At 40.5% G+C, this 12,502-nt stretch overlaps 1 protein-coding gene across 2 annotated transcripts; it reads left to right on the top strand.

Annotated features, from left to right (window-relative positions):
* The first annotated feature begins 998 nt into the window (after nucleotides 1-998).
* Nucleotides 999-11,713, top strand: LOC138590027 (putative helicase mov-10-B.2). 2 transcript variants are annotated; one of them, XM_069660553.1, is made up of 23 exons: nucleotides 999-1,235; nucleotides 1,311-1,413; nucleotides 3,594-3,775; nucleotides 4,045-4,141; nucleotides 4,260-4,401; nucleotides 4,541-4,793; nucleotides 4,902-5,015; nucleotides 5,910-6,090; nucleotides 6,293-6,435; nucleotides 6,531-6,707; nucleotides 7,291-7,403; nucleotides 7,540-7,736; nucleotides 7,931-8,028; nucleotides 8,188-8,285; nucleotides 8,374-8,472; nucleotides 8,593-8,692; nucleotides 8,796-8,913; nucleotides 9,895-10,083; nucleotides 10,177-10,248; nucleotides 10,338-10,463; nucleotides 10,543-10,631; nucleotides 10,723-10,835; nucleotides 10,926-11,713. In XM_069660553.1, exons 1-23 carry the CDS (start codon nucleotides 1,096-1,098, stop codon nucleotides 10,985-10,987), a joined length of 3,006 nt encoding a protein of 1,001 aa, XP_069516654.1. In that variant the 5' UTR covers nucleotides 999-1,095; the 3' UTR covers nucleotides 10,988-11,713. The 2 variants fall into 2 exon arrangements, with proteins under 2 accessions (XP_069516654.1, XP_069516653.1); XM_069660552.1 differs by having other exon boundaries at nucleotides 8,590-8,692.
* Nucleotides 11,714-12,502: the final 789 nt, after the last annotated feature.

Here is a 12,502-nt window from a genome sequence, read left to right as displayed (position 1 = left end):
CAGATCATTAGGATGGCTCAGCCCCTAATGAGAATATGACAAGTAAAGTTCTTTTCATTTGACTGAATAACAAGAAATATTTTCCTACATACCGGTATAACATTAACATATATGAAGTAACATGAGCTTTACACCACAAAATATTTTTTAAGAAACTGAAAGATGGAATATTGTGTCTTTGTAAAAGTGTTCCATTTATATCACATTGGCAAACCAACACTTAATTAGGAATACAATTTAACCTTCAGAGGCAACCAAATTATATGGGTGATCTATTGTAGAGTATATAGATGGAGAGGACCCTCAGTTCAGCTACACTCTGCTGACGATTTTAGACTATTAATCTTATACATCCATAAAAAAAATTATATTGTTTTCTTTGCTAAACACATAATATTTTGCCACCAACAAATGTTGAGTTAGATCTTAAGTAAAGACCTGACTTTTAGAAAAGTATCTTATCATTAGATGTATTATTAGTTGGTTTAGCTTAGACATCTTAGACTAAATACAAAACCCAAAATTTAACAGCCACTAAGTAAATGACGTATATGTAATGATCTTTAGTCTCTTGTATGATATTAGAGCTACGCTATCTTTCTGAACAGTGTAAAGGGCGAGACACGCCTTGCATCTTTTACGCAATGAGTTCATGTTGCTCTCATCAGGATAATAGTCATAATGATTATGCAAATTACAGGTTAAAATAACGTGCTATTTTTGCTGACACGCTCAATGCCTGACTCATCCACATCATGTGTTTAAATAACTTTGTTTTGTTCAAGTTTGTGTCTGGTTTCGTTTGGCTCCTTCGGCTCCATCTCGTTAGGTTTCGTTTCTCTTGACTGGCTGGTTGTGCGGGTGCACCTGCTTTTAACACCCGCGCTTTGTTGTCTCAGCGCTGCAGCGGCGTATCTTTAAAGATACAGAGACACCGCCCTCGTGGGCTGCCTGGGAGGATAAAGAGATGCACCGTCCTCGAGATTTCCTATGAAACGCAAACCTGCCTGCTGATGAGCTATAAATACGAGTTCGGGCGATTAAACCCGGACGTTTTGTTGTTTAGATTAATGTTGGTCACATCAGTCTCTGACCATGGTGTTAAAGGGATTTAATTCTTCTTCACTCTGCCAGATTGGACTCGACTTCTTTGAGTTTTTGAAGGAATCTGATCGAGCATCCATCACAGAGAGGCTTGAACTCAGAGACATTTACAACACTGAGTTCAGAAGCAGGTGAGGTCTTTCTCATTATCTGTATCAAAGATTAATATATTTTCCTGAAATTAAATGTGTGTGTGTTTATTTTAGGGCTCGTGGGACCAAAGATCCAAACTTTGGTTCAGTCCTTCATGCCCTGAAAGTGGCCCGCAAAATAACAAGAAGAAGAGACCAGATCCGCTTTAACGCCACGGTATAATCTTCTACTTTATAGTTTTGCCACCTTGCATTTTTCTATGTGATGGTTTTTGCAACAATAGCGTTTAAATGTGATAATACAGAGTAAGCAATCTTTGACTTCTACAAACTTTGTTATCAAGAACACTGTAATTCTCATCTTTCCCACAATTATTGCTAATTATTGTTCTGAATATTAATTTTAATATCAGTCAGTTTACTCTGACAGTAGCGGTTTAATGTTTTGGTTTTAAATGCACCATAGTTTGATTTATTTAGGGGCATGATTAATCATCAGACAAGTGGAAACGAGACGGTGTCAACGTTATCAAATTATGTCAGTTTGCCCCTCAGGTCAGTACTACAGTGTAAAGTAATGGACAAATATATATGTACCTACATTTTGGTGTGAAATGTGTTAAATATGGGTGGACCATTGTTTACTGACACACTTTTATGCTGAGGTTTTTGGTGCAATCCCCTCTGACATATGTGTAACCATGGGTTAATCGCCTCTATTTCCTCTTCCTAGGTTTGGCACTTTCAGAGTTCCTACTTAAGATATGTCTGAGATACAACTCACCTCAATCTCAGCTAAATAATAATAATAATAATAATAATAATAGCTATGTAATGAGTTAAGCAAAAAGACAATATATCAATATGTTGTAAGACTGAATTACTTTAAAACTGCAGCTGACATCCTGTGTAACCACAATATCCCCACTACAACCAGAATAGCAGGAAGTGTATCGCACTAATGTCTGTGGCTTTGAAGCCAGCTGTGGTTTATGCAGAAGCTCACACTCTTGTAACATTTAAGCAGTGAAAACCTTGAAAAAGGTTTGTGAAAGCTCTGATTATTACGGAAGAGGATTAGGGCCAGTGGGAAAAAAAAAAAAATTAAGGAGAAAAAAAGTCAGAATTCTGCGAAAAAAGTCAGAATTCTGACTTTTTTTCTCCGTATTAAAAAAAAAAAATTTATTGGACCTTAATTTTTTTTTTCCAGTGGCCCGAATCCTCTTCAGTAGATTATGGGCCAAATATCAGTGAATTAAAATACTGGCGGCTGGTGGGAACATTGGAGAGAATATCAGGGACTGCTAGTTAACATATGACTGCACTAAAAGTAAAACAACAGGTTTGAGATCAGTTTTTTTAACCTAATTTCTGCCCGGTGATGTTTGATGCTTTCAACTATCACGAGCTGGCGGAACCCGTCAATAGGGACCTACATTTAAGCCCACATCAAGAGATACTCATCACTGAAACTAAACACTTCTCTTGGGGAAACCCTGAGATATTAATAAAGATGTCTCATAACAGACAAGGGAAGTCATTTTAAACAGTCAATGGTTATAGGTTATGAAAGTTGAGTAAATGGCACCTTGTGGCTTCTTGTCTTCTTGTCTATTTTTAGCCATTTATAGATTCCAAATTAAGCATTTTATCTTTTGAAAATTTCCCCTTCATTTTTTGTGTCTTACTTTTTTAATGTGTAAACCTACTATTAGTGTAAAACATACATAGAACTGTAATGTGTGTTTGCTCATTTCTAAGGTCATCTCCTAGTCTTTTTAAGTTAAAAGATATCATCACATGATAGGCTGAATTGTACAATTAATTGGCTAGTTTAAGTAGACATTTTGAAGGTGCATTTTAAAGCTTCTCATGCAGACAGGACACCAGCTAAGCGTCAAATAATCAAAGTATTCTGCCTGATAAAACCAGGTGGCTGCTCGTTAGGTTCATTGGTGACCTGAACAGGATAAGCAGTGTAGATAATGGATGGCTGGATGGAGTGCATCCAGATCTTGAGCATCTTTTCGCCGCACATCTGCATTGATATCTGGCTGTCGGACATTTAATTATAGGCACGAAATATATGAAGCAGCAGAAAAGAAAGAGGAATTGTTTTGATTGTGACAAATATCTGAAGCCAAGTTTAAAGGGGGTTTAAATATCTTTGGTTCTGTCATAATCTCCTATGACTTGCAAAATGACAGGGTAGTTTCACTTTCGCAGAAATGAAACTTCCAGTCATAAAAAAGAGCTTTTGAGTGTCTTGAGACAAAGCTTGTTATATTTACATACATTGATGGTACAGTATACATGAAATAATAATATCTGTTAACATGCTGAGGAGATACCTTTAAAAGCTGCTGAAGATCTTCATGTCTGTGATCCTCTGCACAGGTCAAAACTTTTTACCTGGACCAATGGCACTCGCACAGCGGCCGTAAACCAGAGCCTGTCCAGTTTGAAGCAGCCGGTCCAGAGCTTGTAGAGAATATCATCTCCGGAGATGAAGCGGAGACGGGAGTTCGAGCCCGCAGAAAACTGGCCCGTCTTCTGATGAACAGTCTGAAGACAAACAGGTATCATTTTATTATCATGCTCCCTAACGCCAGTTTTCTGGGCGTATTTATTGCACGCTTTTCAATACAAGATAGCTGCACAAACACATTATCTGTTCTGCACTGTTATTGTTTTTAACCGTCGCTAGCCTTGCATTCACTACAGCCCCAGAAAGCAAGAAAATACATGAAAGAATACAGTTGAAATTTGGAGATTTAATGGCAGTATTTAAAGTCACACACCACTTCGATACAGTGTGTCATAACTTTTGGTCTTTTTGCACCCGCAGGGCTCTTTTCATATCTGACAAACAGGGGATCCGCATCAGCTCCGACCACCAGTTTGATGACGGGACCCTTTGCTTGCGTGTGGACGAATCATATGAGGTATTAAAGTCAATAAAAACTGCATTCTGTCTTTGATGAACATCTGCTGTATCAGATAAATCCATTGTGGATCGTGGTACACATGTGAACCCCTTTTTTTCCCTTTTTCTCGAAACAGTGCACTGTGAAACTGAAAGTTGAAAACACTGGAACAGAGTCTGTGTATTTCACCTACTACACCCCGCTGCACTGGCTCAGGTACTTCTCTCTGAGGGATGAGCACAAAGTGACCAAGACAAACCCTCTGTATCTAAAACCAGGTAATGCAAATATCACAAACAAGACTACTATTATCTGAATTCACAATGTCATATTTTGCTCCACTGAGTCAGAAATGATGGACACATTAAACCACCATGAATACACTGAAAACATGATTATGATATGATCTGTTCTCAGGCCACAGCTATGAAATCCAGGTTAACTTCCGCTGCAGTTTGGTTGGTTTCTATCCAGCTACACTCGCCTTTGAATTCAAACCAGACCTGCAGCCCTTCTCCAATGCCTTCCACATTGTGCGCTACATCCAGGCTCAGTGCATAACTGCCTTAGGACTGGAGCTGGCTCCTATAGCCCCCTACAAACCTTGCGCACTCCCTGCCTGGACCCCTCAAGTTGATTACACGATTGTGGATGGACAGCGACCTGAAGGGTATCGCTGTTCACTCAACACTTGAATATAAATCAGATGTAGAAATTCAAACTCTGATATTCTCCTCGTGGCCTATCTAACCTTTTCCATTTGATCTCCTCTTTCCAGGCTGTCGGTGATGCAGCTACAAAATGTGGTGGAGCTCAAACAGTATAAAATCCCAGCGTATATGGACCAGCTCATCAAGTCACTGAAGCAGACTACTTTATTCTCCGATAGGAGGTAACCTCAGTTCCTTCTTTGGGTCAGTAGTGAAAGGGAAACACTGCTGTAATGACTATAGAAAGCCAAAACTTAACGATCTATTTTCCATGTGATGTTAATGGGCTTTATACACTATAGTGTAACCATTATAAATTGTGCCACATACACTGGATTTGTATTTCAGTGCTTATTGTTCCGGCAAAAGTATAAACAATTTCAGTCGAGCTTTATGAAAGTGTTTGTGGTTATATCCACTGTAAAATCTGGAATATAAGTCGCAGTCTATTTTTTTTTTCTTCATTTGTAACTCGTTCAAAACACGCACAAATTATAGCCTACCATCTGTTTTCGCCATGTCGAGTTTGCAAGCCTGCTATCTACTGGTGTGTAGTTGAGCTCAGCCTACGGTAATGTTGATTGTTAGGAAGGTGTCGGCTGCACTGGCGATCATGACGGCGCATGTCCATGACAAAGGTTTAGCTTGATTATAGCGCCATCGTCCGGGTAAAATACCTTAAAACACTTAAATACCTCTCTCAGCATTTTATACTGCTATATTGGTTGCACCGGTATACAGGACGCAGCCCACTTTTTAGGTGAAAAAAATGTATTAAAACTGCGTCTTATACACCGAATTTTATGGTACGCACTGGCAGCAACAACAGTTGCATTAATCACAAGTCAAAAATTATATTTAATATCTAACTAAAGATTTGATCTTAAAACATCCTTGTTAAAAGTGCTTTTAAAGCCAACCGTAGACCACATTTATGATGTGGTTAGTAAATATAGGGCTTTATTCACAACAAAATGAAAACAATTTAAGTCTATACAGACCTTTAATTTCGAGGAGAAAGGGATTGTGTGAACAAAAATAAAAAACCTTTTTTTCTTCTTCTTTGGTCTGTGTAGAAAGGACGTGCTGGAGAGTCCCTTATGCTGGGAGAACTACTGTGAGAAGTTCCAGCTGCTGTTGTACCTGGAGGAGCAGCAGATGGAGGTGGACATCAAGAGATACAACATCCCCAACAATGACAGAGAACACGCCGTCATGGAAAAAGATCATTTCAACAAGAGACTTCTTGTTCTGAAGGTTAATATGTGCTTGTTCTATTCACAAAAATCACTCTCAGTCTTCAGTCTCTCACTTACAGATAGATTGCACTTGCTCGCTACCTATATTGTGTTTGTGGTACCTGGATAGGATGAACAAGACAATAACACTCAACCACAGTTTTATGATTTATTTATATACATTATATTCTAATTAACACTTCCACATATTCACTTGTCAGGTACCTGGTGTGTCTGAGAACCGCCCGTCTGTGCTCCGAGGGGATTCACTGCTGGTGTATCCTGATGGAGAAAAAAAGGTGAAGTACCGCGGCTACGTCCACAGCGTGCTGCTGGACAGCGTCAAACTCGGCTTCAGCTCAGAGTAAGATCAACACACTACATTTAATACAATAAATAACACCTAAAAATATCGATTTCTCTGATTCATATTTAATGTTTTTTTGTTTTTTTTGCCAGGTTGCTTTCTCGTTTTATAGATGGTATGAAGTTCCATGTTGAGTTCACTGTCAACCGCCTGACGGTGCGTGTTCAGCACAGAGCAGCCGAGCTGGCAGCTACATGCGGCCTGGGAGATGTGTTGTTCCCTTCTGAACGAGCCCTCTCCCTTCTGCAACCTGAGATTCCCTTACTCAAGTGAGACACATGAGTATATACTATAGACTGTATCATATCTGTGTATAAAGCTGGCTATTTTGTAGCCTGGATGTTTGTAGTATCTCTCCTCCGACAAACTGTATGAATGAATAATGAATCATGAAAATGACTGACCTGCACATGGGATCACTTGCCTCAGCTAAGGCTGTAAATGTAGTTCTCTGTAGATACATGTTAACGTTTCTGTAGGTCTGTTTATAGAAAGGATTAGCTGGTCCAACTTGTGCTGGAAAAAAACAGGAACTCAAAATCCACTCCAGTTTAAAGTGACGCAAACAACCCACATGCACATGGAAGAAGCAAGTTTAAAGCTTCACATAGCATGAAAATGATTTGTAACAACTACAAATACAGATGGATCTTTAGGTCTTTATATTGATAACAGAAAATATATCTGTTTCATGTTTAATTGAAACATCAGGATGCCATGGTACATAAAAAACTATAAATGTAGGTGTTTTAAAGCGTTCTCATGGTGTCATTTAAAGATAAAAATCTGATGCAAACATAATGACTTTTTCTACCTCATCATACTTCTGTTCCTCCATCTTTCTGCTGACAGGTTGTTTGACTCAAAGCTAGAGAGAAACCAGGAGCAGTACAGGGCTGTACAACACATTGTTGCTGGCTCCTCCAAACCTGCTCCGTACCTGGTGTTCGGCCCTCCTGGAACAGGTACAGCAAGTACCAGCATAATACTTTGTCTCTGTCTTTAATCGAGCTGCACTGTTTAGGCATTTAAGCCTGACCTGTTATCTCACCAACCACTCACAAAGCCATCAATCTATCCATTGGTTCTCTGTCTGTTCAGGCAAAACTGTGACTCTGGTGGAGGCTATAAAGCAGATAGAGAAGAGGGAGGCCTCCTGCCACATCCTGGCCTGCGCTCCCTCCAACAGTGCTGCTGATCTGCTCTGCAAGAAGATCCTGGACCACGTGGACAGGAATAAAGTGTTCCGCATGTACGCCAGCAGCAGGGACCCAAAATATGTCCCAGAGGAAATAAAGGTCAGAGTCAGGTCATTCAATGCATGGTCAATAACATTTTACCCCCCCCTAGTGGACTTTACTTAGCATAGCAGTGAAACGATGAACCAGGACCAATTACTTGCTTTCGTTACTGTTGCTTTAAGGGTTTGATGCTGTTGTATTCTTCTAGCCTCACTGAGTTTGTGTGCATGGACATTGTTCTACTTCCACAGGATTGCACTAACCTGGTAGGGGAGTGTTACCTTTTTCCTGCTAAAGAGAAGCTGATGGAGTATAAGATCATGGTCACCACCCTGTTAACCGCTGGAAGGTAGTTAAAGACAATACAGCATGCTCACCTGCATGACACATATCTCTTCAAACTACATTCATAGCCTGTATAAAGTCCCTGCCATCTAAAGTACTAACAGTCAGTTCAACAGAAGATCCCTGTGGGAGTAAGTTTGTTTGTACTCTCTGATCTCTGCAGGATGATCTCAGGAAACATCCCTGCAGGTCATTTCACTCACATGTTTGTGGACGAGGCAGGTCACGCCATTGAGACCGAATGTATAGTCCCATTGGCAGGTAAAGAACACGAACAACAGTCAGTTTTCAGTAAGTCTATGAACCTGTTTTATGTGTTGGTTATATTTTTGTTATCATTGGAACAAAGGGCTGCTCAGTGCAGACTCTGGTCAGGTTGTTCTCGCCGGAGACCCCAAGCAGCTCGGACCCATCCTCAGATCTCCGTTTGCACAGAAATATGGCATGGGTGAGTCGAGACGAACTCACATATTCACTGACCTTTAACTCACAATGTAGTCAGGATAAACGAGGTTGCTCTACTGGTGTGTGTATTTGGGGAGTTAAAAGGCTCTGTTTGCTGCAGGAGTGTCCCTTCTGGAGCGCTTGATGACCGACTTCTCTCTGTACCGGAAGGACAAGGACGTGTTAGACAGCCGCTTTGTCACCAAACTGCTGCAGAACTACAGGTGTGGTACAGGGACGGCTGTAGGTCTCTCTTTGAAAGAAATGATGTGTGTTTCATTTTTCTAAATGTTGGCTCTGTTTTCATTTCTTTGTTTTTATTTTCAGGTCCCATCCTGCCATTCTGAAGATTCCCAACGAGCTCTTCTATGACGGAGAGCTGCAGGCTTGTGCAGATGAAATGTTACGCAACTCCTACTGCAGATGGCAATACCTCCCGAAGAGGGTAATGATTCTCCTTTCAGCACACACGCGTCGCACAGTGAATGCGAAACTGATCATTTAGACATCACGGACTGGAAAACGACTACCAATAGAGTGAATGTAGCACAATTCTCATTATTAAACATAATATAATGTAGACATAAACAAGTTCATTTATCTACGAGTTGATCAACGGAAATAAGACAACTATTTTGATAATCCAGTCTCAGTTTCACTGTAAATAGTAAGTTACACAGAGGCTTCACTCTGGCTAACTACTGCGGTGTGAAATCTTGTGATATACTTTAATTCACGGGTCTTGTCTTTGCTGAAATCACAACATCATGCTCTGTCAGGTCTGTCCTCAAAAGGAGGAGAAAATTACTTTTAAATGCTCGTTTGTTGAACGGAGGTCAGATCGATCATTTCTGATGCATTTGAGGAAGTCGGGAAATATAAACGCTGTACGGCTTTCATGACACAGCGTCAAGGAATTTGTCTCGAGTTGAATTTTTGATCTAGAAGGATTGTTAGCTGAACTTACATGCAGAAGCTAAATCATCGTCAGATAGCCGCTGAGAGGAGCCACACAGACTGTTTTTCCTGTTTCTCCATTTCTATGTAGAATCTGTAGATATAGATTAATTGAAGGATAATTATTCAGACTATGGAGGAAGGAAAAAGGTGAACAAACACTCAGTTACAGGTGCAGTTTTTCCATTTAGTATTTAATGCATGTACTGCTGATTTTTCTTTACTTATATGTTGAAGAAAAAATGCAATATGAACATCAAACTGACAATAGTACACTGTCAATTCCCCAAACACTGTATAAAAAATGTAATACTCACTAACCTGTGCTTAAAAACATAAAGAAACTTCATATTAAGAAAGAAAAATATTACTTAAAGACGTATTAAAGATGTATAAAGCAGCACTTTAACTGAATCCATATCCATACACACCAATAATCCCATTCATTAATCAAATATCTCACTCTCAGGACTTCCCGGTGATCTTCCATGGTGTAACTGGTGTGGACGAGCGTGAAGCTAGCAGTCCTTCATTCTTCAACGTAGCGGAGGTGGAGGTGCTGATGAGCTACGTGAGGAAACTGCTGGAGACACAGGGCAAGAGCCAGGGTACCCTCGCACCCAGAGACATAGGCATCATCGCCCCCTACAGGAAACAGGTCTGAAGACGCACGCAATATACAACAATGTAGCTGATTGTCACAGACTACTTTGGTAGTAATGTTGACATGTTTTGTCTGGTTGTCACACAGGTGCAGAAAATCCGTAAGGCTCTGGAAAAAGTTGAGAAGGACTTTAAATTTAAGGACATGAAAGGCCTTAAGGTAACTATAAATATTTCATGCTTAAGTAATGTTAACACACAGTGGAAACAGTGCCTTAAATGCAGATTTACTGTACATGTGCGTGTCAGGTTGGTTCTGTGGAGGAGTTCCAAGGTCAGGAGAGGAAGGTGATCATGGTGTCTACAGTCCGCAGCAGCCCCGATTACGTAGAGATAGACCAAAAGTTCAACCTCGGCTTTGTCAAAAATGAGAAGGTATTCAACACAACAAATGGCTACACACTCTGTCACACACACAAAACGTTGTTCTGACACTCTGCTCTCTCGTCTCTAGAGATTTAACGTGGCTGTGACTCGAGCTAAAGCCCTGCTCATTGTGGTGGGAAACCCCAGAGTGCTGAACACAGATCCTACCTGGGCCCAGTATGTCGCATTCCTAGTATCTCACTCTCACCACTTGACTAACAAACATTCACGCTGTGACGTAATTCTCTCCCTCCGTGCTCGTCTGCAGATTCATCCAGTACTGTCAAGAGGAAGAAGGCTACACTGGTTTCGTCCATGCAGAGGACGAGGAGGATGTGGTGAAAAGAATGGCTGCCCTTTACATCGAGATAGAGGCTACAGGTGACAGACGCATATCCTTGTTTTCATCGACGTTCCCGTTAAAAATGAGCACCTACCTCATCTTTCTTTCTTTGAATCTTTCCTTACCAGTGAAGACCTCAGAGAGCGTCGTTCAGCAGCAGCTGGACCCCGAGTGGAGGAACGACCTGTGAGGGAAAGAAGAACCAAAACTTCCACCCCGAGCACACAAGATTTTTTACTTTTGTACTCAAATTCTCAGAAGGGCTTCGTAGTACTATCACACAAAAAGACTGTAATTTATCATGTACAAGTCACATTCCAAAGTATTAATTTTCAATATGAACTGCTTTATGAACTTGACCAAAGATCTTAAATTAGCGCCAGTTTTTCTTCCGGTACCTCAGTGGTACCTCTTTCTAACAGCTTCACATGACATCCTGCTCTCTAAATCCAAATTTTTAAGTAACTGCTCAATCATCACTAATCTTGTATCAACCCTGTAGTTTTATAATCATGTGTTCTTTTATTGAATCGAACGTGTAGCAGGGTTCCCTCCATGTATTAAATCCATCCATCCATTATTTATACTGCTGGTTGCCAGTCAATCACAGGGCTGACACATAGACAGACAACCTCACATTAACACTGACGGACAATTTGAAGTCAGGTATCTTTGGACTGAGGGAGGAAGCCGGAGAACCCGGATAGAACCCACCCATGCACTGGGAGAACATGTAAACTCCACACAGAAAGGCCCCCTAGGTCCAACACCAGGAACCTTCTAGCTGTGAGGCGACATCGCTAACCACTGTATCACCGTGCAGCCCTCATGTATGAAATGTCTAATCTATTTTAGGATGACCATACTCAACTTATTTGTATTGATATCATTCAAATTAAATATGAAAAAAGATCTATTTTTGAACTGTTTATCTGTTAAATTAAAAAGAATCTAAATGTAAATGTTCCAACTTGTACTTTGTCATTCAAACCAGTTGAAGATGGTTTCATTTGATGGTTTGGTTTGAGGTCAGTGGTCTTTGGGTTATGCTGTTAAAAGACAAATATAATGGTTAGTTCTTCATGCCATATTGAAATCAATGTAATGTAATTGCTGTCTGAAACACTGGACAAAATGCAAATCTAAGAAACGATGTATTTGAAGCGCTAATGTCGAAGATTTATTTCGCGATTAATTGCGGGAGCACACTTCCCAGATATGCACGTGTGACGTCCACGGTCGGCTCCGGTTGTAACTCTTGATTTTCCTCGCTGTCAGCCGCTTTCCTTATCAGACTGTTTGCCTTCATCTGAGCGTCGAATTTGTTTCTTTGTCTTTAGTTTTCACTTATTTTTGAAGTTGTATCTGTAGTCATCGATCTTTTCTTTGTTTGTTCAGCCATAGTAGATTACTGTTTACTCGCAACACTTGCAGAGACCTGAGGCAGCCGCTTAGCTCCACCTACCCTCTCTGGCAGACCAACCACTGCTGGCTGATGGAAAACGCGTCACTAACTGGGCGCTGCTTGTGATGTTTTTCCACGAATGTCGCCACAGACAACCAGTCCATAATAATACTATATACTGCAAATGCAAAGGCTTTCATCAGTGGGCCATAGGCTCAATCACCATTGTGTTACCTCATTCAGCGATAGATCGTGACTTAACATTTATTTTAATGAAAATCTTCGAGATCATAACTTCAG

Source organism: Semicossyphus pulcher, unplaced genomic scaffold (genome assembly GCF_022749685.1).
Source record: "Semicossyphus pulcher isolate SPU_LCO1_2020_fin unplaced genomic scaffold, fSemPul1.0.p SCAF_13, whole genome shotgun sequence".
NCBI classification, from domain to species: domain Eukaryota; kingdom Metazoa; phylum Chordata; class Actinopteri; order Labriformes; family Labridae; genus Semicossyphus; species Semicossyphus pulcher.
This window is presented reverse-complemented; position numbering and strand designations above follow the sequence as displayed.